The sequence below is a fragment of the Leptodactylus fuscus genome, chromosome 7 (assembly GCF_031893055.1).
Source record: "Leptodactylus fuscus isolate aLepFus1 chromosome 7, aLepFus1.hap2, whole genome shotgun sequence".
NCBI lineage: Eukaryota > Metazoa > Chordata > Amphibia > Anura > Leptodactylidae > Leptodactylus > Leptodactylus fuscus.
The window spans coordinates 99,539,716-99,567,033 of record NC_134271.1 but is presented as its reverse complement, the minus strand read 5'-3'; the positions used below and the strand labels follow the sequence as shown (position 1 = coordinate 99,567,033).

Below are 27,318 nucleotides of genomic sequence, written 5' to 3'. Positions count from 1 at the left end.
TCCAATAAAGTGAATGAGATGCAATAGCACAGACAACCTGTGGAGACGTGTGGCACTGTTCTTAATAGAAAGCCGCCATTTCTTTTCTAATCTTGCACAACTCTTTTAAGTATTTCAGGAGAAAGTAATAAAAAAACAACTTTTACATATAAAGAGAAGAAAGTTCAGTTCATGCCAGGTTGAATTTCTACAATTACATCACAGCTCCGGCTGCAGACTGCACTGACGTTTTTTCCCTTGAACTTACTTTGAACTTGAATTTTGCGTTAAAATGTATAAAACAGTCGAATGATTCATATTTTGTTCATTGTTCGTCCAGCTTGCTGCTAAAGGTTTCTATGGTCGCTTGCTATAGGATTTATTGGTTCACTGGGCAGACTTTTTTTAAAGGATACAGAGAAACTCATTACAAGGCGCTCCTCCATATACACAATGAATGTATAATATAGATCTATATGTATTTATGTCAATCTCGTAGACTGCCATTATTACTGGATCACTTCAACCTATGCCAACCTATGCTGGAGGGCAGCACTCAGCAGACAGCACGTGCTGTCCATTGTCCATCGCCTTGATACTTAGCCATCTAGGCTGGTGTCAGGTTCATTGAACATGGCCTAAGGTGGTCAGAAATTTCTTACCAGTCATAGTAGTCTATCATAGCGGGCTATCAGGTTCTTCCATAACACTCAGTTGGTCATTGTACTAATTTGAGTAATTGGAGCACAGTTTGACATCAGCAATTACAGCGATGACCTTTACAATAAAATAAAAAATACACAAATATACTAGTAATTAAATCATAAAAGAAAAAAATACAATTATAATACTAATTCGACTATATTTTATTATATACAGTACCTTTGAGCCAAGGCTGGCAGGCTTGTTGGCACGACCCTATCAGTCACCACCCAGGGCACGTTATGCCAATCTCTTTTTAGTTATACCCCTTCTTGGTTGAATTTATGAAAGAAACTATGTAATGAGCCTTTGTAACGTCAGCAGAAATATACATAACATGACATTTTTTTCTTTTTATATTCTTTTATGTATCTTCTTCTTTTAGTTGATCCTTTAGTGCTTTCCTAACTCTTTCCTTATCTCCAAGCTTTCCTTTATCTCACCATTTTCAATTCACTTCTTTAACTCACTTAGGCTTTCATTCCATTTCGATCCTACAAACCTTATTATTACCATTTTATCTTACATTATTCATGCTGGCACCATACAGTATAGACTGTTCATCTGTTCACTGTCCATCCATTTTAACTCATTAATTTCCAGAGATTATTAAATCACATGGCTAGGGAATAGACATCTAACATATAGGTTGCAAATGTATATTAAAGTGGTTGTCCATATTAAACAATTCTTTTTCTTCTTGGAAGGATCACCTAAAGAAATAAGATGATCACAAGATGTCCTACTACTTCAACCACTTGAAATATTCTATAATCTTAGTCTGCCATCATATAGGACATCAGAGCACCGAATCGTGTCTATCAATGAGATGACTTTTATAGCTAATCTCCTCTATCAGCTGAGCTACAGTAGGTTATAGATGGCTCCTGGGCCAGCTATAACATAGTCCCCTATCAGGAGTCACTACTGGACATGTTTAAAGCAGAAAATGGGTTTTTAGCTCCCGTGGGCAGAGCTGAGCTACCTTGGTGCCACCTAGACCAATTTCCCTAAGGGAGGGTTATTTATTATTATGCTTACTTATATAGCGCCATCATATTCCGCAGCGCTTTACAGATATTGTCCATCACTGTCCCATATAGGGCTCACAATCTACATTCCCTATCAGTATGTCTTTGGCGTGTGGGAGGAAACCGGAGTACCCGGAGAAAATCCACGCAAACATACATACTCCTTGCAGATGTTGCCCTTGGCAGGATTTGAACCTAGGACTCCAGCGCTGCAAGGCTGCAGTGTTAACCACTGAGCCACCGTGCTGCCCACGAGGGTTCTCGATTAATGTATAGATCCCTAATAAGGATGTCAAAACCAGATACCTATTAATACACATGTATGTTTGGAAATCATAGGTTTTCATGGTCACTATGGAAATATCTGAAGGGGTTTGGCATTTTATTGAGTCCTGAGTCCCTTTCACTTAAGGTCTAAGTGGCCTCCAAGACTTCCACCATAGAATTCTGTTCGTCTATTAAAGTGTCAAAATGGACAATCATATTAAGTGATAAAAATGATAACAATGTGGACCCTTTTTTCCTTAGCTATATATAGAGGTTAGAGAATCCGACGCACCACATGGTGTGCAGCCCATCCCATAACACATTTCTTAATGGGTTTTATTTTAGCCCTGCTTGAGGTCTCCAGCTGTGCCAGTACTGAAATGTTCTCCAAATGAAAGTGGGAAGATAATTATTCCGGGTTGCATATGGTACCCCGCTGTATCTACAATGGAGATATTTTTAAGCCATAACAACCATTCTATATTGGAATACCATAAAATAAAACATGACATGTAAAGAAACTTATCCTTAACAGCTACTTTATTTATGAGTCTTATTAGGTGAAGAAAAAACAGCAAGGAGAAAATGTGTATAAACTGTTCAGCATTTACTGCTTGTATGTGTTTATAATGGTCACCGAGAACCTCTAATTGCATATGGTATATTCCTTAATGACGACTTCCAGAAAAAAAAAAATCTTATCCGTAGTATCCACTCGTTTCTGGTTCTCAGCTGTGTCGTTTGAATGACACTCTCATAGGAATGAGATCGTGAAATTTGCTCAATTGCTGAACGGGATCCTATCTTTCCCGATCCCGATCCCTCAACCCTACTTATAATGTTTCTGAAAAGTAAGGGAGTCTTTTGTTAAGGTGGGTGGGGGGTTGTTATTAAATGTGAAATTTTTCCATAAGGTCAAGGGAAAACATAATTTTTCAACTGAAGAGAGAGAAAAAAAATTGCTCCTTTGTCTAAACATTACTGCTATATAATTATTTTTGTCTCTCCAGCCTATCTTTATGACAAACCTTAAATGTGACCACATTGGAATCGGCTGGTCATACACTGATGGAAGAGGTTAACAGCAGTAAACCATGTGTCCAAGTCTGTACTGCTATGTGTGGTACTGCAGCTCGGGCCTACTCTGGATAATGGAACTGAGGTACCCGATTCAGCTGCTTGAACCAGAGCAATGCCATGTAGGGTACAGTAAGTGCTAACATAGTAGCCTCTTCTTTCTGCTAATGGACAATGTATCTGAGATAAGTCAACACCGACTACACATGGATTGTCTATCCTAAGGACAGGTAAAGGTAGGAACCATTCAAAACGTGTGGTGAATGTAATCGAAGACAAAGCCTAGGGCAAAACGAACGTCAGGGTTCTATGTCTTCCAAGTAGGTCTATCTTAGGGCTTTATACCTCTGTATATTCTCCTGGACGTGTTTTGGGGTATTGTTGGACCTCTCTGGTCCTGTCTTTGTAGGACTCTTCAGCATTTTACCATTGCCATATTTTGCCAGCAGGATGTATTAGTCCATCTCTGCCCCTTCCTTTCTTCATGGTTGTTTTATAAGTGTCTACAGTTGTACCCCTATATTTCCCACCTGGATGTGTTCTTTTTGTGGTAGTTCCTGTGTTTCTATGACTCCCACTATGGTAATATGTGTCTGTATATTTAATAAACATGAATTTATTATATTCGTTCGTAGGCATGATTTTTTGGTTTGCTATCCTAAGGATAGGTCTCAAAGCATTAACAACTTTAAAGAGCAATTTTTGGAGACATTTGTTGTTAAATGCCATGCAACGGAATAAAAATGTTATGTTATAAATGGAAATGAAGGATTAGTAAAAAAATATATATATATTTTGCAGGTAAAGTTTTTAGATGTCGAGTTTCTCCTTTTTCTTGACTGAAGTGGGAAATTTAATTCCTCATCTTTTTGCCTTGTTATTGCCTTTGTTATGACTGCTTGGCATAGTGTGCAGTCTGCAATCATCCACATTGACAGTCATGGGTAGAGTGTGAAGTCTGACTTCACCTGCCTGGTGGGAATACATTCTATTTATTATTTAACTGTATACCCTGTGTTTAATTCACAGTATGGGTTGTAGACTTCAATGGCATGTTAAGCAAGTGCAGTCGATATGCTTAGCTAACATAAGTAACTCTGATTTTAGTGATTTTTTTTAGACACAAGGTAAGGTCTTGTATATTTGGGTAAAGAGACAAGAAAATATTTTTCTACCATTAAAATAATAATGAAAGAAAACTAACAAAAGGTGGTGCAAAAAATCCAGTTACAAATGGCACATGTCGATATACCTTTACCAAATAATTGTATCATGTCTATTTCAAGAATTGCATTTCTTTGAAAAAAGGGTATTAAATATTGTTTCAGTAAGGCCTGGTTCACATCTATGTTCAGTATTCTGTTTGGGGAGTCCGTTTGGGATCCCCCAAACGGAATACCGAACGCATTAAAAAGCAGTTAGCTAAGAAACCACACGGAACTCAGACTATAATGGGGTCCATGTTTTTTCTGTGCGGTGTCCGCATGAATCATATGGAGAGAAAAATACTGCAAGCACCACTTTTCTCTCTGCATGATTTGTGCGAACACCAGGCGGAAAACACATGGACTCTACTATAGGCTATGGGGTCCATGGGTTTCCTTTAGGTAACCGCTTTTTAATACATATATGTTTCCATTCGGGGGGCCCCAAGCGAACTCTCCAAACGAAATACTGAATGCAGATGTGAACCAGGCTTAAGCCGTGGACCAGACTACATATTTCACACCTGCTTATTAACCGGCTCAAAATATACTTTTACATGTTACGGTAACATCACCATAATAAAATATTAAAATAATTATAAAACTCCAAACAGTTATAAACAACAATCAAAATATTATAGAAAAAGGAAATAATAATAATAATAATAATAATAATAATAATAATAATAATAATAATAATAAATATGACAATAATAATAATAATAATAATAATAATAATAATAATTTGAATTCTAAGTAGATGTCATCATTTTGGATATTACCATATGCTTTAGTTAGTTCCTAAGGCAGAAAGAGTAAACCCTATTCTGCAGGTGGATTGTGGTTTTTCGGAATTAGCTTAGTGCATGGCGCTGATGCAGCAAATATCAGTCTTGTAGAAAAATAATCTCTTGGTGCTAATTGACTGTGACATAGGTATAGTACATGGAATGATCTAAGTAAATCGGTTACTGTTTGCTAATTATGCTTTTGGGATTTAAAAAGAGTCATTTTTCAAGCCATTGTTTGCTAAAAGGCTCAGCTAGAACTGAGAAAGAACAAAAGAGTGTAAAGGCTAAGGCAAAAAAAAATAATATGACAGTACTGTACGTGGATACAATCATAAGGACATTGGTATTATTATAATACAACTCTTGTTCACTCAAGCTAACCCTAATTTTAGTCCAAAAGGTCACTTTTAGAGATGAGCGAACAGTGTTCTATCGAACTCATGTTCGATCGGATATTAGGCTGTTCGGCATGTTCGAATCGAATCGAACACCGCGTGGTAAAGTGCGCCATTACTCGATTCCCCTCCCACCTTCCCTGGCGCCTTTTTTGCTCCAATAACAGCGCAGGGTAGGTGGGACAGGAACTACGACACCGGTGACGTTGAAAAAAGTAGGCAAAACCCATTGGCTGCCGAAAACATGTGACCTCTAATTTAAAAGAACAGCGCCGCCCAGGTTCGCGTCATTCTGAGCTTGCAATTCACCGGGGACAGAGGTTTCCGTCCAGCTAGCTAGGGCTTAGATTCTGGGTAGGCAGGGACAGGCTAGGATAGGAAGGAGAAGACAACCAACAGCTCTTGTAAGAGCTAAATTCCAGGGAGAAGCTTGTCAGTGTAACGTGGCACTGACGGGCTCAATCGCCGCAACCCAGCTTTCCCAGGATCCTGAATGGAATACACTGTCAGTGTATTCCCGTATACCCGATATATACCCCGATACCCGTTCCAACGGTGTGCCCCCCCACCTTCACCCCAGAAATACCCTGCAAGTCCCCTAGCAATAGAATTGGGGCTATATACACCCACAATTTTTACTACTGGTATACAGTGCCATTGTCTGACTGGGAATTCAAAGAATATATTGGGAATACAAATACCCTCATTTCTTGCTACTGCCATATAGTGCCAGTTTCTGACTGGTAATTCAAAGAATATATTGGGGTTACGTGCACCCACAATTTTTACTACTGGTATACAGTGCCATTGTCTGACTGGGAATTCAAAGAGTATATTGGGAATACAAATACCCTCATTTCTTGCTACTGCCATATAGTGCCAGTTTCTGACTGGGAATTCAAAGAATATATTGGGGTTACGTGCACCCACAATTTTTACTACTGGTATACAGTGCCATTGTCTGACTGGGAATTCAAAGAATATATTGGGGTTATAAATACCCTCATTTCTTGCTACTGCCATATAGTGCCAGTTTCTGACTGGTAATTCAAAGAATATATTGGGGTTACGTGCACCCACAATTTTTACTACTGGTATACAGTGCCATTGTCTGACTGGGAATTCAAAGAGTATATTGGGAATACAAATACCCTCATTTCTTGCTACTGCCATATAGTGCCAGTTTCTGACTGGGAATTCAAAGAATATATTGGGGTTACGTGCACCCACAATTTTTACTACTGGTATACAGTGCCATTGTCTGACTGGGAATTCAAAGAATATATTGGGAATACAAATACCCTCATTTCTTGCTACTGCCATATAGTGCCAGTGTCTGACTGGTAATTCAAAGAATATATTGGGGTTACGTGCACCCACAATTTTTACTACTGGTATACAGTGCCATTGTCTGACTGGGAATTCAAAGAGTATATTGGGAATACAAATACCCTCATTTCTTGCTACTGCCATATAGTGCCAGTTTCTGACTGGGAATTCAAAGAATATATTGGGGTTACGTGCACCCACAATTTTTACTACTGGTATACAGTGCCAATTTCTAACTAGGAATTCAAAATGCGCAAGGCTCCCGGAAAGGGACGTGGACGAGGCCGTGGGCGAGGTCGGGGGAATGGTTCTGGGGAGCAAGGTAGCAGTGAAGCCACAGGGCGTCCCGTGCCTACTCCTGTGGGGCAGCAAGCATTGCGCCACTCCACAGTGCCAGGGTTGCTTGCCACATTAACTAAACTGCAGGGTACAAACCTTAGTAGGCCCGAGAACCAGGAACAGGTCTTGCAATGGCTGTCAGAGAACGCTTACAGCACATTGTCCAGCAGCCAGTCAGACTCTGCCTCCTCTCCTCCTATTACCCAACAGTCTTGTCTTCCTTCCTCCCAAAATTCCGAAGCTTTACAGAACAATAACCCAAACTGTCCCTGCTCCCCAGAGCTGTTCTCCGCTCCTTTCATTGTCCCTCAACCTGCCTCTCCACGTCACGATTCCACGAACCTAACAGAGGAGCATCTGTGTCCAGATGCTCAAACACTAGAGTCTCCTCCATCTCCGTTCGATTTGGTGGTGGATGACCAGCAACCCACCCTCATCGACGATGATGTGACGCAGTTGCCGTCAGGGCATCCAGTTGACCGGCGCATTGTGCGGGAGGAGGAGATGAGACAGGAGTTGGAAGAGGAAGTGGTGGATGATGAGGACACTGACCCGACCTGGACAGGGGGGATGTCAAGCGGGGAAAGTAGTGTGGATGTTGAGGCAGGTGCAGCACCAAAAAGGGTAGCTAGAGGCAGAGGCAGAGGTCAGCAGCTTAGGCGAAGCCAGGCCACACCCGGAATCTCCCAAGATGTTCCAGTTCGTACCCAGCCCCGAAAAACTCCCACCTCGAGGGCACGTTTCTCGAAGGTGTGGAGTTTTTTCAAGGAATGCGCCGAGGACAGATATAGTGTTGTCTGCACAATTTGCCTCTCGAAATTGATTAGGGGCTCTGAGAAGAGCAACCTGTCCACCACTTCAATGCGCCGTCATTTGGAATCCAAGCACTGGAATCAGTGGCAGGCAGCAACGGCAGGACAAAGGCCGCCTGCCGTTCACGCCACTGCCACTGCCTCTGCCTCTGCCTCTGCCACTGCCACTGCTGACTGTGCTGGCGATGCACTCCAGAGGACGAGCCAGGACACCACTTCATCTGCCTCCGCCACTTTGTTGACTTCTACCTCATCCTCCCCTGGTCCTGTCTTATCTCCTTCTCCTGCACCATCAAAGGCACCATCAGGCGTTTCTTTACAACAACCCACCATCTCTCAGACATTGGAGCGGCGGCAGAAATACACTGCTAACCACCCACACGCGCAAGCCTTGAACGCCAACATCGCTAAACTGCTGGCCCAGGAGATGTTGGCGTTCCGGCTTGTTGAAACTCCCGCCTTCCTGGACCTGATGGCAACTGCGGCACCTCGCTATGCCGTCCCTAGCCGTCACTACTTCTCCCGGTGTGCCGTCCCCGCCTTGCACCAGCACGTGTCACTCAACATCAGGCGGGCCCTTAGTTCCGCGCTTTGCACAAAGGTCCACTTGACCACCGACGCGTGGACAAGTGCATGCGGACAGGGACGCTACATTTCACTGACGGCACACTGGGTGAATGTAGTTGAGGCTGGGACTGCTTCCCAAACTGGCCCGGTGTACCTCGTCTCCCCGCCTAACATTCCTGGCAGGGACACGAGAAGAACACCCCCCTCCTCCTCCTCCTCCGCCACCGCCTCCTCCTCCGCTGTTAGATTGACCCCAGCTACGAGTTGGAAACGTTGCAGCACTGGCGTTGGTAGACGTCAGCAGGCTGTGCTGAAGCTGATTAGCTTGGGGGACAGACAGCACACTGCCTCCGAGGTGAGGGATGCCCTCCTCGATGAGACGGCAATATGGTTTGAGCCGCTGCACCTGGGCCCAGGCATGGTCGTTTGTGATAACGGCCGGAACCTGGTAGCAGCTCTGGAGCTTGCCGGACTCCAACATGTTCCATGCCTGGCCCACGTCTTCAACCTAGTGGTGCAACGTTTCCTAAAGAGCTACCCCAATGTTCCAGAGCTACTGGTGAAAGTGCGGCGCATGTGCGCCCACTTTCGCAAGTCGACAGTAGCCGCTGCTAGCTTAAAATCTCTCCAGCAACGCCTGCATGTGCCACAACACCGGCTTTTGTGCGACGTCCCCACACGCTGGAACTCAACGTTTCAGATGTTGAATAGAGTGGTTGAGCAGCAGAGACCTTTGATGGAATACCAGCTACAAAACCCTAGGGTGCCACAAAGTCAGCTGCCTCAGTTTCACATCCATGAGTGGCCATGGATGAGAGACCTTTGTGACATCCTACGGGTCTTTGAGGAGTCCACAAGGAGGGTGAGCTCTGAGGATGCGATGGTGAGCCTTACAATCCCGCTCTTGTGTGTTCTGAGAGAATCCCTGATTGACATCAGGGATAACTCAGATCACACAGAGGAGTTAGGGATAGCATCCGATCCGTCACAGCTGGAGAGTAGGTCCACACATCTGTCCGCTTCACTGCGTTTAATGGAGGAGGAGGAGGAGGAGGAGGAGGAAGAAGAGTTGTCCGATGATGTGATGGTGATACAGGAGGCTTCCGGGCAACTTCGAATCGTCCCATTGTTGCAGCGCGGATGGGTAGACATGGAGGATGAGGAGGAAATGGAGATTGAACTTTCCGGTGGGGCCAGAGGAGTCATGCCAACTAACACTGTGGCAGACATGGCTGAGTTCATGTTGGGGTGCTTTACAACCGACAAGCGTATTGTCAAAATCATGGAGGACAACCAGTACTGGATCTTTGCTATCCTTGACCCCGGTATAAAAACAACATCTCGTCTTTTATTCCGGTAGAGGGGAGGGCCAATCGCATCAATGCTTGCCACAGGCAATTGGTGCAGAATATGATGGAGATGTTTCCAGCATGTGACGTTGGCGGCAGGGAGGGCAGTTCCTCCAGTAGGCAACCAAGTTCTCACCGGTCCACACAAACGAGGGGCACACTGTCTAAGGTCTGGGACACCTTGATGGCACCCCCTCGCCAAAGTGCCGCCACGGAGGGTCCTAGTGTCACCAGGCGTGAGAAGTATAGGCGCATGTTGCGGGAATACCTTTCCGACCACAGCCCTGTCCTCTCCGACCCCTCTGCGCCCTACACGTATTGGGTGTCGAAGTTGGACCTGTGGCTTGAACTTGCCCTATATGCCTTGGAGGTGCTGTCCTGTCCTGCCGCCAGCGTCCTATCTGAGAGGGTGTTCAGTGCAGCCGGTGGCATCATCACTGACAAGCGCACCCGTCTGTCAGCTGAGAGTGCCGACCGGCTCACTTTGATAAAAATGAACCACCACTGGATAGAGCCTTCATTTTTGTGCCCACCTGTGTAAAGCACCCCAACATGAAACTCCATGTCTGTACTCAACCTCTCCAATTCCTCCGCATCCTCATACTCATCCACCATAAGCGTTGCACAATTCTGCTAATACTAGGCTCCCTCCAACATGATTTCCCCCAACTCTGCTGGTTAGAGGCTCCCTCCACCCTGATTTCCACCAACTCTGCTGGTTAGAGGCTCCCTCCACCCTGCTTTCCCACAACTCTGCTGGTTAGAGGCTCCTTCCACCATGAATTTGCCCAAACTGGGCTGTTTAGAGGCTCCCTCCACCATGAATTGGTCCAAACTGGGTTTTTTAGAGGCTCCCTCCACCATGAATTGGTCCAAACTGGGCTGGTTAGAGGCTCCCTCCACCATGAATTGGTCCAAACTGGGCTGGTTAGAGGCTCCCTCCACCATGAATTGGTCCAAACTGGGGTGGTTAGAGGCTCCCTCCACCATTAATTGGTCCAAACTGGGCAGGTTAGAGGCTCCCTCCACCATTATTTGGTCCAAACTGGGCTGGTTAGAGGCTCCCTCCACAATTAATTGGTCCAAACTGGGCTAATTAGAGGCTCCCTCCACCATGAATTGGTCCAAACTGGGTTTTTTAGAGGCTCCCTCCACCATGAATTTGCCCAAACTGGGCTGTTTAGAGGCTCCCTCCACCATGAATTGGTCCAAACTGGGCTGGTTAGAGGCTCCCTCCACCATGAATTGGTCCAAACTGGGCTGGTTAGAGGCTCCCTCCACCATTAATTGGTCCAAACTGGGCTGGTTAGAGGCTCCCTCCACCATGAATTTGCCCAAACTGGGCTGTTTAGAGGCTCCCTCCACCATGAATTTGCCCAAACTGGGCTGGTTAGAGGCTCCCTCCACCATGAATTTCCCAAAACTTGGCTGTTTAGAGGCTCCCTCCACCATTAATTGGTCCAAACTGGGCTGGTTAGAGGCTCCCTCCACCATGAATTTGCCCAAACTGGGCTGTTTAGAGGCTCCCTCCACCATGAATTTGCCCAAACTGGGCTGGTTAGAGGCTCCCTCCACCATGAATTGGTCCAAACTGGGCTGGTTAGAGGCTCCCTCCACCATGAATTTGCCCAAAGTGGGCTGTTTAGAGGCTCCCTCCACCATGAATTTGCCCAAACTGGGCTGGTTAGAGGCTCCCTCCACCATGAATTGGTCCAAACGGGTTTTTAGAGGCTCCCTTCACCATGAATTGGTCCAAACTTGGCTGTTTAGAGGCTCCCTCCACCATGAATTTGTCCAAACTGGGGTGGTTAGAGGCTCCCTCCACCATGAATTTGCCCAAACTGGGCTGTTTAGAGGCTCCCTCCACCATGAATTGGTCCAAACTGGGTTTTTTAGAGGCTCCCTCCACCATGAATTGGCCCAAACTGGGCTGGTTAGAGGCTCCCTCCACCATGAATTGGTCCAAACTGGGCTGGTTAGAGGCTCCCTCCACCATGAATTGGTCCAAACTGGGCTGGTTAGAGGCTCCCTCCACCATGAATTGGTCCAAACTGGGCTGGTTAGAGGCTCCCTCCACCATGAATTTCCCAAAACTTGGCTGTTTAGAGGCTCCCTCCACCATTAATTGGTCCAAACTGGGCTGGTTAGAGGCTCCCTCCACCATGAATTTGCCCAAACTGGGCTGTTTAGAGGCTCCCTCCACCATGAATTTGCCCAAACTGGGCTGGTTAGAGGCTCCCTCCACCATGAATTGGTCCAAACTGGGGTTTTTAGAGGCTCCCTCCACCATGAATTGGTCCAAACTTGGCTGTTTAGAGGCTCCCTCCACCATGAATTGGTCCAAACTGGGGTGGTTAGAGGCTCCCTCCACCATTAATTGGTCCAAACTGGGCTGGTTAGAGGCTCCCTCCACAATTAATTGGTCCAAACTGGGCTAATTAGAGGCTCCCTCCACCATGAATTGGTCCAAACTGGGTTTTTTAGAGGCTCCCTCCACCATGAATTTGCCCAAACTGGGCTGTTTAGAGGCTCCCTCCACCATGAATTGGTCCAAACTGGGCTGGTTAGAGGCTCCCTCCACCATGAATTTCCCAAAACTTGGCTGTTTAGAGGCTCCCTCCACCATTAATTGGTCCAAACTGGGCTGGTTAGAGGCTCCCTCCACCATTAATTGGTCCAAACTGGGCTGGTTAGAGGCTCCCTCCACCATGAATTTCCCAAAACTTGGCTGTTTAGAGGCTCCCTCCACCATTAATTGGTCCAAACTGGGCTGGTTAGAGGCTCCCTCCACCATGAATTTGCCCAAACTGGGCTGTTTAGAGGCTCCCTCCACCATGAATTGGTCCAAACTGGGCTGGTTAGAGGCTCCCTCCACCATGAATTGGTCCAAACTGGGCTGGTTAGAGGCTCCCTCCACCATGAATTTCCCAAAACTTGGCTGTTTAGAGGCTCCCTCCACCATTAATTGGTCCAAACTGGGCTGGTTAGAGGCTCCCTCCACCATGAATTTGCCCAAACTGGGCTGTTTAGAGGCTCCCTCCACCATGAATTTGCCCAAACTGGGCTGGTTAGAGGCTCCCTCCACCATGAATTGGTCCAAACTGGGGTTTTTAGAGGCTCCCTCCACCATGAATTGGTCCAAACTTGGCTGTTTAGAGGCTCCCTCCACCATGAATTGGTCCAAACTGGGGTGGTTAGAGGCTCCCTCCACCATTAATTGGTCCAAACTGGGCTGGTTAGAGGCTCCCTCCACCATGAATTGGTCCAAACTGGGCTGGTTAGAGGCTCCCTCCACCATGAATTTGCCCAAAGTGGGCTGTTTAGAGGCTCCCTCCACCATGAATTTCCCAAAACTTGGCTGTTTAGAGGCTCCCTCCACCATTAATTGGCCCAAACTGGGCTGGTTAGAGGCTCCCTCCACCATGAATTGGTCCAAACTGGGCTGGTTAGAGGCTCCCTCCACCATGAATTTGCCCAAAGTGGGCTGTTTAGAGGCTCCCTCCACCATGAATTTGCCCAAACTGGGCTGGTTAGAGGCTCCCTCCACCATGAATTGGTCCAAACGGGTTTTTAGAGGCTCCCTTCACCATGAATTGGTCCAAACTTGGCTGTTTAGAGGCTCCCTCCACCATGAATTGGTCCAAACTGGGGTGGTTAGAGGCTCCCTCCACCATGAATTTGCCCAAACTGGGCTGTTTAGAGGCTCCCTCCACCATGAATTGGTCCAAACTGGGTTTTTCAGAGGCTCCCTCCACCATGAATTGGTCCAAACTGGGCTGGTTAGAGGCTCCCTCCACCATGAATTGGTCCAAACTGGGGTGGTTAGAGGCTCCCTCCACCATTAATTGGTCCAAACTGGGCTGGTTAGAGGCTCCCTCCACCATTAATTGGTCCAAACTGGGCTGGTTAGAGGCTCCCTCCACCATGAATTTGCCCAAACTGGGCTGGTTAGAGGCTTACTCCACCATGAATTGGTCCAAACTGGGGTTTTTAGAGGCTCCCTCCACCATGAATTGGTCCAAACGGGTTTTTAGAGGCTCCCTTCACCATGAATTGGTCCAAACTTGGCTGTTTAGAGGCTCCCTCCACCATGAATTGGTCCAAACTGGGGTGGTTAGAGGCTCCCTCCACCATTAATTGGTCCAAACTGGGCTGGTTAGAGGCTCCCTCCACAATTAATTGGTCCAAACTGGGCTAATTAGAGGCTCCCTCCACCATGAATTGGTCCAAACTGGGTTTTTTAGAGGCTCCCTCCACCATGAATTTGCCCAAACTGGGCTGTTTAGAGGCTCCCTCCACCATGAATTGGTCCAAACTGGGCTGGTTAGAGGCTCCCTCCACCATGAATTGGTCCAAACTGGGGTTTTTAGAGGCTCCCTCCACCATGAATTGGTCCAAACGGGTTTTTAGAGGCTCCCTTCACCATGAATTGGTCCAAACTTGGCTGTTTAGAGGCTCCCTCCACCATGAATTGGTCCAAACTGGGGTGGTTAGAGGCTCCCTCCACCATGAATTTGCCCAAACTGGGCTGTTTAGAGGCTCCCTCCACCATGAATTGGTCCAAACTGGGTTTTTTAGAGGCTCCCTCCACCATGAATTGGTCCAAACTGGGCTGGTTAGAGGCTCCCTCCACCATGAATTGGTCCAAACTGGGGTGGTTAGAGGCTCCCTCCACCATTAATTGGTCCAAACTGGGCTGGTTAGAGGCTCCCTCCACCATTAATTGGTCCAAACTGGGCTGGTTAGAGGCTCCCTCCACCATGAATTTGCCCAAACTGGGCTGGTTAGAGGCTCCCTCCACCATGAATTGGTCCAAACTGGGGTTTTTAGAGGCTCCCTCCACCATGAATTGGTCCAAACTGGGGTTTTTAGAGTCTCCCTCCACCATGAATTGGTCCAAACTGGGGTTTTTAGAGGCTCCCTCCACCATGAATTTGCCCAAACTCTGCTGGTTAGAGGCTCAATCCACCCTGATTTTCAAAACAAATGTTGGTGCCAACCTCAACTTACTACAAGGGCCAAATTCACTGCTGGTGACAAGCTCTCCTCACTGCAAGTGCCAAATACACATGTTTCAAGGTGTTTTCCTACTGTCAGAGAGGTGGTATTGAGTGTGTAAAGTGTGTAGTTGTTAGGCTGTGATGTTGGGGTAATAGAGGGTCTTTGGTGTGTTAGATGCCCCCAGACATGCTTCCCCTGCTGTCCCAGTGTCATTCCAGAGGTGTTGGCATCATTTCCTGGGGTGTCATAGTGGACTTGGTGACCCTCCAGACACGGATTTGGGTTTCCCCCTTAACGAGTATCTGTTCCCCATAGACTATAATGGGGTTCGAAACCCGTTCGAACACACGAACATTGAGCGGCTGTTCGAATCGAATTTCGAACCTCGAACATTTTAGTGTTCGCTCATCTCTAGTCACTTTCAATTATTTTTCCCAGTGGTCGCATATAACATGAAATTTTCATTCACACACTATACTGTGTAATGCCATGTAAAAAAACAAAACAAAACCCTAAAGTTAAGTTAACATATATTGTATAAATTCAATACTTGTTGAAATACATGTAGCAGAAGCCCCACTAAAAAAAGCTACAAATAATTTCTAAAGAACTAGAAATGAGAGGGTATTCCAGGGTGGTCACTTCAATCAGCTGATCCGTGGTTGTTCCAAGGGCTGAAGCCCCATCAATAGTATGGTGATGTCCTAAGGATAGGTCACAGAGCCATAGCCATAGGAAGTGTTCGGATAGCAATCACTACTGGACCAAAGGCCTCTCTACAACATAAGAAGACCCAAGTACAATAGATAGCACATGGTAAGTGTGGAACCCGTTACATTTTTTGTGTTGAGGCCTAAAAGCTTCAAGCTCCCCCTTTGATAAGTCATCTATTTCCTGGTCCTAGAAAACCCTTTTAGGTTAAAGGGGTTGGCCACTTTTAGACCAATATTGAGAGACAAATGTTATGGTTTGTATAATAAAAAGTTGTACAATTTTCCGATATACTTTCTGTATCCATTCCTCACAGTTTTCTAGGTCTCTGCTTTTGTAATTCATTCTGTTACTTCTAGTGGATAAAACTCTGACCATGGTCATGTGATTTACGGTTCATGGTCATGTGATTTACGGTCCATGGTCATGTGATGAGCACGCAGGTGCACAGGTCGTTATAGTCACAGCCCTGTAATAAGATATCTGCCTGATAATCAGCTGTGCACCTGTTGTACATCACATGACCATGGACCGTAAATCACATGACCATGGTCAGAGTTTTATCCACTAGAAGTAACAGAATGAATGACAGCAAGCCGAAATCTAAAAAACGGTGAGGAATTAATACAGAAAGTATATTGGAAAATTGTATATCTTTTTATTATACAAACCATAACATTTGTCTCTCAATATTGGTCTGAAAGTGTCCATCCCCTTTAAGGACACTGGTTCTAGAAATGCTGTTTTTTTGTTGTTGCAGACTTAGTTTTTTGAGCCAAATCCAAGAATGACTACAAAATATAGGAGGTCCTTATACTTCTACCTTTTTCTTAATGCATTTCTGGCTTTGGCTCAAAAAATGCAACAAAATCTGCAACAAAAAAAGCTGCAACTTTGGGCCTTGCCCTTGCTATGATATGCAGATATAATAGGAGGAGGTGCATAGCTCTATCACTTCAAGCTTTGCACTAGGCATAAAAAAAGAATAGCACATCTGGAATGTTTCTTTAAACCAACTACACTATACCAAATGTGGTTTATGTAACTCTAGCTATCAAATGTCCTGCTGGGGGTCTCTATTTGTTGAAAGAGGTCAAAAGCTTGGAATGAAGATGAACTTGCATTGTGATGCTATAACAGAGAATAGGATACATCTACCACATCACAGATATGAGAATATGGGTAATAAAAGAAAACTTTAAGTCTTAGAAAGACAAAGAATATAAACTATTGACAACCTTTCACACACTCAGAACAGGGATGAATGTGTCTCATGGATTATATCATTTTACATCACTTGAGGAGTGTACCCTAGAAACTAAGAGAAGCATCACAACCATGGACCGGATCTCAGAGAACAATACAACATTTACTCTCCTTTTGTACGAACTCCTCCAGTATTTACGTCTCCAGCAGTTTACTCCTCTCCTTACAATTGTACTTCTGCGCTGCTTGTATCATTTACCTCTCTATTCTTGTATTCTTCTGTGTATAAGTATGTGATTTTTCAGATATTATGTTATACCATTGTCTGAAAATCTCACATTTTAACTAATCAGAATTGACAGCTATTTCTTCACAGCAATGTAAACACAGTTAAAAAAAATAATCATGGTCATGACCCTTTGTACTCACATTGCACAATCAGCTGAACCAAAGCTTCTCTGGGCTTGACATTAAATCCATTGTATTGACTTGTCTGACACCTGTAAGTTCCCGTCATTTCTCGGGAAACATTGACTATCCTTAATATTCCATCATAACTCTCCATCTGCATTGATCCATCGGGCATTGGTACTTCTTTGTCAGCTCTGGACCACATGATAATTGGCTTGGGCTTCCCAGATACTTGACACTGCAGCTCTATGGTATCTCCTTCTCTGGCCACCATTGGAGACTTGCCTTTTGGAACTGTGAGATTTGGAGGAACTGCAATATAAGAAAAAAAAAATATATAAACTTGACTTTCATATTGCATTCTTTAAACAAATGGATCCATTTCTCTAGAACACTTATTATACTTTATGCCTAGCCTACAGTTGTTCTCCTAAGATATTAAGAAAGTGTCAATTACTGCTGTCACCTACTAATTATCTATTGCTATCTGTGAATATCGAGCTAAATTAAACAATGTAAAATTAAGATTATCAAAACTAGGTTTGTTTAGTTTGGAAAAAAGATGAATGATGGGACAAACTAATAATATGTCTAACTATATGAAAGGTTTCTGTATTCCTTTCATGAGATCAGCAGCATAACAATTTATATTTATTTTTAGAATTTTTCCGCTACTATAGGGAAAGCTGGCTTCTACCTTATGCTTACCTCTGTATCTACATTGGAGAACAATGGGGTGAGCTGGATGGACATGTATTTTTTGTTAGCCTCAGAAACTTTTACTATAATCCAGAGTGGATTGACCATTGGGGCATTAGAGAAGGGACAACTGTGGCCTGGTATTAATCAAAATTAAAGCCTATAGGTATATTTTTATATAGTTTTTTGCTTAACTGTATGTATGTACAGTCTTTTGTACATTTGACTTTCAGGCTCCATATCTCACCACCCACTACAACTTCAATTGTGAGACTACCATATCATTATAGACAATCATCTTGGCTATCAAATCAAATCAGGCTTTATTGGCACGTCCGAATAGATATTTGGCATTGCCAAAGCTAGTAAAGTGTGAGGGGAGTTGGAGTCGGGGGGGGGGGGGGGGGTATTGAGTGGTGGGTATGGGGGGTTGATTTGGGGTATAACAGTCCGTGGAATCTCATCAATCCCATAGATTAATTTGACTTGCAACTATTTAGCATATAATTAGTTGAGCAGATTCTTGTCATGTAACTTCATTGTTTCTGTTTTGCTCCTAAAAATCTAAATGATAATTTTTAGTATTTTGTAAATCCATCACTGCTTGAATCCTTCTGGGCATGCTCTAAATAAGATTCAAGCATGTCTCGACTGAAATCTAATTGCATGTTTCTTCTACACATTCCCAATATTGGTACATACTGGTCAACTCACTTGGATACGAATACAGATTTTTCTTCAGCTCAAATGTTCAATTGCGTTGAGGGACTCTGGGGGCCAACCAGCATTGCTACTTTATTGTCATTGAATCATTTATTTGCTAATCTTGAGATATGCTTCAGGAACGACCTGAACGCCCTACTGGAACATACTTATATAGCTCAGCATTGAGACCACCATTGATCCTGGTCTAGTATCCAATGACAGTTCCTTCAATGTCTCGATTTGTTAGCCCCCCTTTCACTTTATTCTTTCAGACCCATTTGCACCAGAGTCCAGTCTACTGACTTTCATCTCATCACTCCAAATCACAGTTTCCAATCTTCTACTGTCCAATTTTTGTATTTTTTTACAAACATGAGCCAACTCTTCTTATGACAATATTGAAGTTGAGGCTTCTTCACCTTTTTTTAGGCCACCATTCCAGACTTGTGTAACGTATGTCGCACTGTGCTAGTATGGATGTCTGTTATCTCACTATTACAAAGCATACGAGCCACCTTCCCTGCCGTGTTTGTTACACCATTATACCTGATGTCCACCTCCTTGGTTTTTGAATAGATGGACAGATGTAGATGTAGTTTGGCAATTTTCTTGGCCGAGAGACAACTATTGATGAGCTGGATGATGCTGTTTTTCTTTTCTTAGGAAATCCTATTCATGGCTGATTCTCAATTTGAACCAGTGACCTTTCACTTGGGAATCAAACTAATAACACACTGAGCTATTAGGGAAAGTGAGAACAGGCTGTGATGTAGTATACTATAATGTAGTATACAAGAAAAAACAGATTTTTCCACCACCAGGAGCAAACAGTAACAACACAGTTTTGTGACAAGAATCTGCATAATTAATCATATGCTAAATAGTTCCAATTCAAAGTATTAGATAGCCAAGATGCTTGTCTATAAAATGATAGTAGTCTCATGTTCACAGCTGTAGTGGATGGTGAGATATGGAACCTGAAATTCAAAAGTTCAAAACTTTGTTTTTTATTTGTCAGTGTAAGTAATAGGTTTTCATTAAAAATTATGGACTTCTTCAGCTGGTATGAATATATCATATATAACAAGCAGCAGAATGTTGTTCACTAGCAAATCTATCAGACTGGCTGTGTGACAGCTTGAACTCAAGCCCCCCCCCCCCTCCTTTTCCCTTAAAAGATCTTTGAAACTGATTTATGATCAAATGATAAGTCTTATGGATTTACTAGTGAATGCCATTCTGCAGCTTGCTATGTATACGTGCTACAGAAGCCAAAGAGTTCAAATGTGTAACAAAATCAAAATAACATTCAACTATAGTAAGTAAAAAATATTATAAAGGTGTCCATAGCTTTGAAGTATATCTTGGCTATAGTGGTTAGTAATACGCTCATGGTCTTCAAGGCCTATGGCCTAGATTAATTTAAGTATTTCCTTGACAATCCAAAATTTTCCATTTCTTGTAGAAGACAAGAGAAACCTGTCAGACCGGTCCCCAACCATCATGGTCTCTTATGTTGTGGAGCATATGTGCACTGCACAGGTTCATATAGCTCATGTAGAATGGACAAGGAGCCAAGATCATTCTCAGTTCATCCCCATTATTATCAGTTAATGTTGTGAACTATACATATATTATTGGTATAATTATAGAACCCAATGGGGTTCAAAGCTCATTTTACTGTGATACATCTTAATTAGAGATGAGCGAGTACTGTTCAGATCAGCCGATCCGAACAGCACGCACCATAGAAATGAATGGATGCACCTGATACTTCCGCTTTGACGCCGGCCGACCACTTAACCCCCCGCGTGCCTGCTACGTCCATTCATTTCTATGCGAGCGTGCTGTTCGGATCGGCTGATCTGAACAGTACTCGCTCATCTCTAATCTTAATAAATCCAACAATAGTCAAAACAGGCTGCCTTATAGTAACACTGTAATAATTTAAAAAAATAAAATAAATTCCACCAAAATGCCACATTAGTCCAACTCAATAAAATAGTCCAATAGAAGGATGGAATGGTTTTTATAAAAGGCGCATCTGGGTTTAATTATAGATTTTTTTTTATAATTAAATACGTATTTCTTATTATTTAATGATGATTCTATATGTTTGTGTAAAAATATACATAACCAGTATTTATGTGGATATACTGAACCCTTTTCATTGATACTTTATATAATATAGACGACTGAAGTAAATGTATAATTTAAAGCGAGTTTTTATGTATTTCTTAAGCATTGGACAACAAAGCAACAGTCTGGCTTGAAATGAAAAAAATAAGAACAAAATGTGTTTTATTTGAATGGAGCTGCTAAGCTATTATTAGAATATTGCCTTAAGCATTTGTTATGTACAAAGAACCATGGGTCAGTGACTGGAAAATCAGCTGGTGTATGAGCGAAGGTTTCGTGCAGAGGAGTCTTCATGTATATAATCAGCATAGTATACAACATTCTTGGCAAGCACGTCTTGTAACTGCTCCATCGTGTCTTTCCCAGCAGGTGCTGCTGCTGCATAACTATTTCATACTCACAAACTGCACATAAAGCGGATGATCAACAAGCCCAGTGTGATAAAAAGATACGGAAGAAAAAATACAATAACGCCTTTCTAAACCTCAGATGTGACAGTACTGTAGTGATAAGAAACTTAGGAATAGGGTTTAGAAAAAGTTAAATCTTGTAATTTTTACATTATGTAAAAACTAAAAACTAAACAAAAACATTCTAATATAATATACTTTCTCTACCACCCCCCCACTTTTCTCTGTGTGTGTGTGTGTATATATATATATATATATATATATATATATATATATATTATACTCAAAATTTCTTAAAACTTTCATTAATAACTTCAGCTTAGGTTCATATCTCCACTGTAGAAACCACCGAGAGAGAAGTCCTACATTGAGAACTTTTTCTTCTGCCAAAAACAGCAGAAATCTAATGAACACCTGGCAGACCCCATTATAGTCTATGGGGTCCACGGGTGTCTTCAGATAACCTCTCTTTTAGTGGTCTGGTCTCCGTCATTCCGGTGCGTTATTGAAATAGAAAGATGGAGACCAGTTTGCAGAAGTGAACCTCGCCTCTGTCTTCATATACCCGGACTCATAAATGACGATCACCCTCCACTTGGTCCTACACCTAGAGGGCAAATATATGCCATCTCTTAGCTGGAGTATGCTTCCCACATCATATAAAGCAGATCTCTGGTATAAATGACAATAAATCTGGCAGGGACTGCCCCCCTTTCCTTTGTTATGCCTCCTTTTTTGGTGAATGCACTGCAGGATTTTAAAAAAAAAATCACAATTTTGTGAAAAATAATTCTACTTTTTTTGCCTTGTACACCAGAAAACTGATGTACAAGGCATAATAAATCTGTCCCATTGTATATAGATTAAAGAATATGCGATTTTTATCATTTCTTATATAGGAAAAGAGCCAAATACATGCCAAATTTGATTGATCCCAAAGTGCCAATTCAAGCTATGGTTTCTGACTCTACGTGTAACCCATAAATATACTGACATAAAGTAAATTAGCATTTTCCCCCATTAATAGTATATTTATACAGGCAAGAAATATTAATAAATAATGTAATGTCTAGATTTTTTTTAAGCAGTGAATATTTTTCATTACTTGTACAGAACAGTTTAAGAAGATCTTGTTCTTTGTCTGCTTTGCCCTTTGCTGAAAATATTACCATAAATAGCAGTGGCCTTTTACGAGCATGGCATTTTCTCTATACCCGAGGTCAGAAACAGACAGTAATAGTACAGTTCTATAAACCAGGGAAAGCTCTAGCACTAATAGACGAAAATATTTCCTATCAATGTGAGCAAATCACTATTTCATTTGATGTTTTGATTCATTTTATTTTTTTAATTTTTTACCAGGGCATACTAGTTGATTAGTGACCCAAATTCACTAGGTAAAAAAACAGACCTCCCATAGTGAAGGCAGGGAGGCACTTTATTACCATTCCTGTTTTCCTGATCACAGCATACACAGCGCCATGATGCGGCTCCTCCAACTCTGGTGGTCATGTGATCCAAACCTGTATGAGCTGCTGGGTCCTAGATGACCTAGATCAGCCTTGAACTCCTCTAGGACATATCAGACACTGGTCACATAGCCTTATCATAGCTCAATCCCATTCAAATGAATGGGATGAGCTGTGATACTAAGCACAGCCACGCAAAAATTTTTTCCAAATACCAGACTGCCCTGGGGCGTAGGTGTCAGACTTTTGACTAAGGATAGGTTCTCAATTAATAAAACTATTTATTGATTCTGTATGCAGCTCAGGTTAGGAAGGAAGGATGCAGCAAATGGTCCAGTATAATAAATGGCTGACTTTCCTATAGTTATTTTTCCAAAAAATGGCTGCCACTATAATATTGTAAAACTGCTATTACTATGAGTTATTACTATATGGTTGGTTTTATGCTTGACGTGCAAATCCTCTTAGAACATTAGATTAGAACATAAAAGAAAATCTCACTATTGTACAATCTCTTTTAGGGTTATTATTAATATGGTTTAATTGCTTACAATTAGGATATCCCTGTCAAACTTCGAATTTTTTATTTTTACTACAAATCTGACATTGCACTATAGTTCTGAAGCACAGAACAACGTGGCAATGCAACTCCCATGAACAGCCATAATGATGGCAACTATCTCTAAGAGCGTAATTGTGAACCCATCTATTAATGCAGTAAGGACAACATAAAACTTAAAAGTGATGCTTATTCAATCCATTAGTCAAAAGGCCAGCAAGGTTAATTGATTCTAAAAACTAGTGTTTGCAGAGGATGGAGACAGGTATACAGTAAATGGTATGGTGCTTGATATAAATGAAATGACCCACGACCTCTTTCATGTAGCAGTACTTTGCAACTCAAGACGGAACTGAAATTAACCCAATTGTTTTGACTGCAATGGCTCACTTTTTGGCATTCTGGGGGCTCTGACAATTTGATTTTCAATGCCTAGTTTTAAAAATGTTTTTTTTAAGCTACTAAAATATTTAAATTCAAAATGAGATAAAAAAAAAACAGCATCACTCCGAAGTCACAGTAAAAAATAACGTTTAATCAACCATTAAAACCCCCAAAACCCAACAAAACATAGGAAAAGAAGAAAAATCCCTATAAAAATTCAAAATGGCTTACGCGTTTCAAGACTGCAAGCCTCTTACTCATAGCCTCTTACCCTATGAGTAAAAGGCTTGCAGTCTTGAAACACATAAGCCATTTTGCATTTGTATAGGGTTTTTTTCTTCTTTTCCTTTGTTTTTTTTTTGTTTGTTTTTAATAGTTGATTCAGTCCAGGGAGTTTCCATGCACCCCATTGTCTGTCCCTGGGATTGGACTATGCCATTATTTATGGTGAGCTGAAAATGCACATATTTTTTCATTGTTTCTACTAACATTTTTGTCCATATCCGGAGGAATAAATCGTACTATATGCAGTTGTATATCATAGTTCTACTGTAGACAATGGAGATGCCCCATCTAAGATATCATTAGTGGTCTACTGACTTGGGGTAGAGTGAAGGTGAAATTATGTATCTAGTCGATAGGGACATGAAATTGATTACTATCCTAATGAAATGTTTTAGTTACTGCATAAACCAGATAATTTAAATAATGTCAATGTAACAATAGTAAACCATAATCCTGATGGTCCAAGTGAATAGGAAGTTACTGAGCCGGGCAACGGCTGTAAACATCCCATGAGGATTTCAATCAGTTCATCACACTCAACCTCTTTAGAGAAATACGCTTTCTGGACAACGTCACCAAAATACAATAAAGCTGAGGCATCACTGTACCAGAAGTCTATTGACTGCCCAACATATTTTAGGTGGGATAGTTCTCATCCTACATGCATAAAAAAATACCATTGTCTACATTCAAGCTCTAAAACACAAAAATGTGTTCTAATCCTGTAGATATGAACAAATATAATGGTGGCCTCAAATACATATGTTTAAAGCAAAACTGTGCATAAAGACTAGAGATGGGGAACCCCAAACAAATCGGTTTGAACCCAAACATTCCAAATTGTTTGGTTTTTAATAAATGGTAATTTGTCTCAGATTGACTAAAATGGCCTCTACAACATGTATTGCACAGTAAAAATACAGGACAGACATGTGCCTTCTTAGGCAGTGTGATGTTATGGTGACAACCTCTCAGCCAAAGGTCAGTGGTAGGAATCAGAGAAACTAAAACTTATCTATGACCTACTATATTGCTAGTTCTGTTTTTGTTTTTTTGTTTTTTGTTTTTTTTTACCACGTCCCATTACCACACTACTCATACGTCATTTTGTGTATAACTACACACCTAAACATTGAAATTGCAACACCAAAAAGGAAAAGCCTTGGAATTATAGGAATCACAAGATGGATAGACATGTTATTGACATACAAATTATAGAAAAGGGAGTAAAATATTCAAAACATCTTGTTTTATTCACTATGGGGTTTGAACACCATGCACAGAAATACAAGCACTTTCACACCTTGGGTAGCTATCAATGAGGTTATTAATGGATGTCTGAGGAATGTTATGCCATGCTGAATGCACTTAGGCACACAATGTGCCAGTATTGGCTGCTACCTTTGCAATAGGTTACCGGAATTGAAGACTAATGAAGTCCAGCAACCTAACATTATACCACGGCACCCCATAATCCTGGGAGTAGGTCTGAGATTCTGTTGTAAAGGCACTTTCATAGCAGTGTCCATATGGTCTCCTGGCCAATCTCGAACTATCATTGCATCTGAGGCATAAGAGGGTTTATTACTGAGAAGGACAGATCTCCACTCAAGTCTTCAGTGCTGCCTTGCTGTGCACCATGGTAGCTTTTGAGATATCTGGTGTGAGGTCAATGGAACACCTGTTGTTGTCTAGCTTATAGTTCAATGTCATGCTGGCACTTTCAACATAGTTTATGTCCAAAATGTTTGCTGCCCTAGGCTTGGGATGTGATGAGCAATTTCACACCTCTTGCTGTCATTCCATGGGACACACAACGTTGAACAGTACTGACATCTTGTCCTAGGCACATAGCGATCTGCCAGAGTGAGAAACCAAGGTCTCTCAGTTCAAGGATTCTAGCCCTCTAAAGTTGCGACAAGTGGCAAAAACTTTTATGTCAACAGAAGGTGTCGCACAATTGTCCTACACTACGTGGCCAATTTGTGAGACTACATGTTGCTAAAAAATTCACTTTTACACCCCACTTGCACAGATTGGGCTTAGGTGCTTTAAATTTTTATAATTTGCAGATCATAGTGACATCTGCATTCTAAATTTGCATAACCTTACAGCTTGTCCCTCTTGATGTTGCAATTTCAATGATGAGGAATGTATGTATTCTTCAGATTTTGTATTACACCATATTTGATGAAGGGACCTAAGTAGTCTCAAAAGCTTGCTATTTCCCATCACCTTTCCAGTTAGCCATTAAATGGTACACTGATAAGCAAAAGGGTAACAATGCTTTGAACATTTGAATTTGCAAAAAAGTATGAAAATAGCCAGTAGAAGATTGAAAATGGGTGATTTGGAGCGATGAGATGTAAGTCAATAGACTGTTTTGATGGTTGCAAATGGGCCTGGAAGTAAATAAGGGAAAGGTGTCGAGCAGATCGAGAAATTTAAAGAACTATCAAGTTTGGTGGCGGAAGCCTGATGATGCACAGTTGTTTCACATCCAAATATGTTGGATACTTGACCAGGATCAATGGTGGTCTCAATGCTGAGCAATATGTGAGTACCCTAGAAGGTGAGTTACTTCGTACACTTGAGTGCTATGGGTATGAAAAGGACATCATAGTGTTCCAGTAGGACAACTACCCAAAGCATACATTAAGATTATCAAAGAAATAGTTCAATACAATGAAGAAAAGGTGCCAGATTGGCCCCAAAGTCTCCAGACCTCACCCCGATCTAACATTTGTGGGTACAGTTGTAGTAAAAGCTGTATTCATCCCCAAGTGAGTCGACCAGTATGCACCAACATTGGAAACATGGAGAAGAGACCTGGGATCAGATTTCGGTTGAGACATGCTTGAATCTCAGTGAGAGCATGCCCAGAAGTGATGAAAGCCAAAGGTGGATATACAAAACAATACAAATAATTACGAATTTTGATTTACAGAAGCAAAACAGTAACAATGCAGTTACAGAACTATAATCTGCATAACTAATCATATGCTAAACAGTTGCAAGTCAAATTTATGTTTGAGATAGCCAAGATGATTGTCTATAAAATGATGGCAGTCTCACATGAGATATGGAGCATTAAAGTCAAAAGTTCATAACATTGTTACTCTTTTGTTCATCAGTGTGTCAACTACTGAAGACTCTCTATTTTTATCTATTGGTTACAGGTAGAGATGGGAAAATCAGTATTCGACCTGAATATTCTAAATTGTTTGGCTTTAACCAAATCCAAACAATTTGGGATTTGTCTCAGACCAACAAAAATGGCCACCACGACATGCACTGCAGTAAATCATTATGTTCTGGGGTCTCTTGAGACCTCATAGTATAAAAGCTGGAGGCACAGGGAAAGTGATAAAAAGCATCCCCTTCTGATACTGCTTAAGACTCCTTGCGGTGCCGGGCACTCTGTCTCTGCTTTCTTGCTATGTCCAGCACACTTCTGTGACGTCATTTCGTCTTGGGGGTCACTTCTGATTCTTTG

At 42.3% G+C, this 27,318-nt stretch overlaps 1 protein-coding gene across 1 annotated transcript in view; it reads right to left on the bottom strand.

The window, feature by feature from the left end:
• The window catches only part of MDGA2 (MAM domain containing glycosylphosphatidylinositol anchor 2), a 547,529-nt gene that overhangs the window by 114,517 nt on the left and 405,694 nt on the right, over positions 1-27,318 (bottom strand). The window contains exon 8 of the mRNA XM_075282612.1: positions 17,191-17,484. Coding sequence (XP_075138713.1) covers positions 17,191-17,484 — 294 coding nt within the window. The remainder of the gene's footprint in view (positions 1-17,190; positions 17,485-27,318) is intronic.